Source organism: Octodon degus, unplaced genomic scaffold (assembly GCF_000260255.1).
Source record: "Octodon degus isolate 3935 unplaced genomic scaffold, OctDeg1.0 scaffold00043, whole genome shotgun sequence".
Lineage (NCBI taxonomy): Eukaryota > Metazoa > Chordata > Mammalia > Rodentia > Octodontidae > Octodon > Octodon degus.
The window spans coordinates 5,744,907-5,750,350 of NW_004524619.1; the positions used below are offsets into that span (position 1 = coordinate 5,744,907).

The window sequence follows — 5,444 nt, forward strand, 5'->3', positions numbered from 1 at the left end:
AAAAAAAAAAAAAAAGAAAGAATCTTAGAATTACTATTTAATGTACAATAACAACTAAATAAAAATAGTATTTTAATTAAAGATCTACTTCAATTGATAGTTAACACTATTTAATAAACCTTAATTGTTAAGATGATAAATTTTTTAATTTTTTTACAATTTTAAAAAATGGTCTTTAAATTACAAAAAAAATTGCAAGAGTTTTACATCTCTATCTTATAGTTAACAAAAATATCAATATAATCCCACCAACTGATTAAGATTTTCACTGATATTAACATAGCTATAATAAATCAGGATAACCTGAAAATACTAACAATTAGAGTTTTGATAACTGGTAGGAAAGAACTACAAGTGGGAATTACTCAAATGTAAGCATTGTGTTCCCTAGGTATTCCTTAAACAATAAAAACACTGTATTTTAATTTTAGTTTTTGTTGCTCTCAAGGTGATCTTACAAAAGGAAAAATAGGTTCGCAGGGAGGAAAGTGAGTCCCTAAAAGCGAAATGTGTATTTACCGTTAGCACTGATTTTCTAATATTAAGCTTAAGTTTATTAGAAAAATAAAAAATTACAGGGGTCAGGGAGATGGCTCAGTAGAATAAGCGCTTGCCTGGCAAGTGCAAGGGCGCGAGTTCAATCCCTGGTTCTGCAAAAAAAAAAAATTACTAATATTTTGAAGGGGATAATATGAATATGGTGGCACATGCACTCTGTGAGGCTGAAGCGGGAGGACTGCAAATTCAAGCCTGGCCTAAGCCACTTAGACCCTGTATAAAAATAAAGGGCTGGGGACATAGCTCAGCACAAAGGCCCTGTGTTCAAGCCCCAGTACATACAAAAATAAAATAATACTTTAGAGATAATGAGAGTTTTTATCTTAACTCAAGCTGCTTCCTGGGTATGTATGTGTCCTGGCTGGCACTTCACAGTCATGTTGGTAAAATCAAACTCCACTGGAAGACATCACTTTACTTTATGCCTCTCCTTCGTCCTTTGCATCCATCAGTTACCAACCAGTCCAGACGCTCCCATCCAACCCACCATTACAAGAGCAGTACGATGTGCAAGAGCGAGGCTTCCCAGCTGAAACCCTTCACCTGACACCATCACCCTCCAGCCATCCTGGAAGGCCCTGGGTACATTGAGGTCAGGCCTAATGAGAACAGAAGCCGACACAGCTCTGGTCCTGGGGCTGTGGTTTTGCCCAGCTACATACTCCGCGGTATGGACCCAACTGACTGCTTCCATAACAGCCAGCAGCTCTCAGTTCCGCCTGGCACGCCTGGACTTCCCCAAGGGCCACATCCACACGGCAGGCTTCAGCAGCTCGACGTCCTTGCTAACCACAGGCAAATACGCAGTGCTAGGTGTTCACACTCCAGTATAATACGGATTTTAATAATGTACTTTAACAAGATTCCCAAGTTATTTGTATGTTCCCTATTGTTCTTCATTGACAACCTCTAATTTTAAAACTAGTGTCAAAATAAATCTCCAAATGGAGCAAAAACCATAATCCTGTCAACGGCACATGGTTCTGAGCACATCCTATTTTACCAAACCCAGGTTCTTCACACTGAGCTATAATCCACCCTTTAAAAAAAAAAAAAAAAAAAAACTCTTGAGAAAGGGGGCTGGGGAAACGGCTCAGTGCAATAAGGGCTTCCCTGGCAAGTGCAAGGGCCTCAGTTCAATCCCCGGTTGGGGGGGGGGGGGTTACCTCTGAGAAAGGTTCATCTCTTAAGTCACTAAGCTGCACAGGCTTGACCTGAACTTGTAATCTTCTTGCCTCAGTCCCCCAGTGTTGGACTCCTATGTGCCACAATGACCAACTAAAGTTTTAGTTCCCATCACCGTAAGGATAGGTTCCTGGAGGCAGAGGCCATGGTTTATTTTTCTCCATCTCCTTACTCCATGGTATGCAATTCAGAGCCAAACAGCCACCACCCAGTAAATACTAGTTGGCTAAATGCTTTTATTGTTTTTTCAAATAACACACTATTCTAGGAAGATCACTCAGAACATACATGACAAATTAAAAGCTAACTACTAAATCAAAAGAGCACAAAAGTTGAGAATTACTACTAAAAGCCATGTAGCCACAAAATTATCCAGTTTTACTAAATCTGGGTAATGCAAAATAAAAATTTTACCTCTGGATTTTCACTTAAGTATATTTGTTTAGATATGTTGTTAATTGTACAAATCCACTGTAAGAGAAAAAACAGGAATATGTAATTAAAATATTTTTCAACAAAGTCTCACTGAGGATGTAGCTCAGTAGTAGCACACTTGACTAGTACGTGTGAAGCCTGAATGAGATCCCAGCACTGGAAACAAGTTTCTCTTTTAAAGGAGAAATGTCCAGCAACCAACTGAAACAGAAGTTTCATTAGAAGAAACAGAAAATCTTTATAGGAAAACATTTGGGCCTGGAAGCACAGCTCTGCAGAAGAGCACGTGTTTAGCGTGCACAAGGTTCTGACTTTAATCCCCAGCACCAAATACAAAACAAAACCAAGAAAAAAATCTTGCTATAAATGTATGTGTATAAGAATACATTCAGCAGACTATATTTAAAAAAAATCCCAATTTTATTCCATATAATAAAAATATAGCAACCATGCTGAAATTAATAGTCTGTATTTACCTTTTCTATATTATTTCCTTCCTTAATTCCCACTAGACAAGACAGCCTGAACTCAGATACCACAACTGATAACTCATGCAAAGAGGAGATAAATATCTAAGTAGCTTTTTGGTGAATATATTTTACATACTTCTCTTCTTTCAACACAGGAAACACCTTCTCTTCCTTATCTTCTGCTTCATGCTCAAGGAGTGCAGGCCGGACAGCCTCACGGCTAACCTAACATTTTGTTTGGTAAACCACACGAAAAGCAGAGATGCTTGTCTGTGTGCCTCGGAAACCTGAAGGAAGTCTTCACAGGACATCTCTTCCACGAGAGTAAGCAAGGAGGATTTCCACGTATTTCTAACTCTTCTTCCCCCCACCCCAACCTTTCTATACTAGCATAATTATAATACTCAATAAAAAGGCTAAAAATCAAGCTACGGTATACTTTCATGGAAGGATATTGTCAAAATAAGGTTTGTGAAATGTAAGTCCTTGGAGTACCCTACCTTCTGTGTTTGATACACGAAGAGTAAGAATGGAAAGAGTTGTGAGGAAGAACAGAGACTCCCCAGGTTTTGTTTTTCTGTCATTGATTTCCCTAAGGTTTATGTTTTAGTGGCTTACTGCCAGGCCACATCTGCTGCCACTACGTTCTTGCTTCAACAAAGTGTCTCAAAGGATTGGCAAGAGCAAAGAATAAATTAAGCTGTTACCTCTTGATACCACTAGCCTGACAGAATGCAACAGTCACTGCTAAATTTTTGCCTTTAAAAGAACAGAAAAAAAAAAAGCAGAAACTTTATCTTTAAGATCCCTCTAACTACAAAATTCTGTGAGAAACTTAAAAATGTTGACTAAAAACAGGAAGACTAAAAGACATTTTTAACTCACTAGAATTACCCAAAATTTCTTATAATGATCACATTAATGTCTCACCCTCAGAAAAAAAAATTTTTTAGCCCTGGGAATCCAACTCAGGACCTTGCACCTGTGCGTGCCAAGGCGCTGTGCTACTGAGCTAAATCCCTGGCCCAGAAAAGGACTTGTAAATGTGGCTGAAGAAATTAATTAAAAAGTTACCTCTTCATGGTCTTTTTTACTCTCTGCTTGCAAAATTGAAGATCTAAAAAATAAAAAAGATGCTTTAGCCACAATTTAAAATAAACAAAAACACACAATCAGTATTTTAAGAAGACCACCAGAGCAAAAACTAAAACTTTAAGTCTTTCAATAAGCAGGCCGAGATGCAGCAATATCAGAAGTGGGCACAGGTCCTCAGAAGACAGACCGTGAGGGTACGCCAGGCTGTGGCAGTGCGCTTCAAGTTCCCAGCGCCTGTATCAATGACCTTACCAGAAAATGCTAGCTTTGTTAAGTTTCTCCTTTAATACTGTTAAATTAAACTTTAATATATGGAATCACTAACAGTGCAATGTTTGACTTTTCTATAGATATTAATATTTGGGTTAGGGTCTCACTACGCAGTTCAGGCTGGCCTTAAACTTGCTGTGTAGACCGGGGAGATAGCTCAGTAGAATAAGCTCTTGCCTGGCAAGCGCAGTGTCCTGAGTTCAATCCCCAATGGGGGGGGGGGGGGGGAGAAAAAAAAAAGGCCATTATTTAGGGGGCCCGCCCATTAGCTCAGGTGTTTAAGTGCCTGCTGAAACAAAGCAGTCAGGCTCAGGATGCTGTGGTTCAATCCCCTCATCCTCAAGCCAAACCAGACCTGCCCTGAAGGCATCCTGAGTGGCAAAAAATAAATAAATAAAAGCCTTCTGCCTTTTTTGGGCTGGGGAGATGGCTCAGTGGAATAAGTGCTTCCCTGGCAAGCATAAAGGTCTGAGTTCAATCCCCAGTTCCACCCCCCCAAAAAAAGAACTTGCTGTGTACCCAGGTTAGCCTTGAACTCACTGCAATTCTCTTTCCCCAGCCTCCCAAGTGCTGAGATTACAGGCATGTGCTACCACACCTAGCTAGATGTTAATATTTTAAGTTATAAAAAAATAATTTTGAGGCTGGGTAGGTGGCTCAGTGGAATAAGTGCTTCGCTGGCAAGCTCAAGAGTCTGAGTTCAATCCCCTGTTCCACAAAAATAAATGAATAAATAAATTTTACAAAGTTTGAATCATACCAGGATGTTAAACATTAGCAAAAACTAAAATACACTGATAATTAGATGTTCACTATTTAGTAATTTTACTAAGTGAACAGAGACACTCCTAACATCTAGTGTAATAACACACAGCACTGGCATTCATTACGTATTTAGAGGAAGAATACGAAATTAATCATTGTGATAAGTTAGATATACTACCTAGTTTTAAAGAGTAAAGGTTGAATGTATTTATTTTCATGATTTTTTTTTTTTTTCTTGAGACAAGGTCTCAAGCTAACCTGAAACATACCGTTCTCCTGCCTCAGCTCTCCAAATAGCTCAGATTATAGGGAGGTGCTCAGGAACTGCCTGGAAAAATCTTAATTTGCATAAATACAGGGAAAACTAACTTTCTAGGAATGCAGAGACTGCTCTTAAACATTAAGTTCAAAGGCCAAAATTAAAACTTTAATTACATGAAGGGGAATCACAATTAGGAAACCCCCATTTGGAAGGATATTTAAATTATAACATGTCTTTAAAAATATTATCCAGGGCCAGCGAGATAGCTCAGTAGACTAAGTGCTTGCTTAGGCAAGTGCAGGACCAGGGTTCGATCCTCAGCATGACATGATGTACCAGACCCACCCCTGGGCACACTGAGCAGGCAATAGACTAGGCATGGTGGCGCATGCCTGTAATCCCAG

At 39.2% G+C, this 5,444-nt stretch overlaps 1 protein-coding gene across 1 annotated transcript in view; it reads right to left on the bottom strand.

The window, feature by feature from the left end:
• The window catches only part of Appl1 (adaptor protein, phosphotyrosine interacting with PH domain and leucine zipper 1), a 44,823-nt gene that overhangs the window by 11,813 nt on the left and 27,566 nt on the right, over positions 1–5,444 (bottom strand). Inside the window, exons 11-12 of the mRNA XM_023715724.1 lie at positions 3,723–3,765; positions 2,158–2,214 (exon numbers count right to left, since the gene is read on the bottom strand). Coding sequence (XP_023571492.1) covers positions 2,158–2,214; positions 3,723–3,765 — 100 coding nt within the window. The remainder of the gene's footprint in view (positions 1–2,157; positions 2,215–3,722; positions 3,766–5,444) is intronic.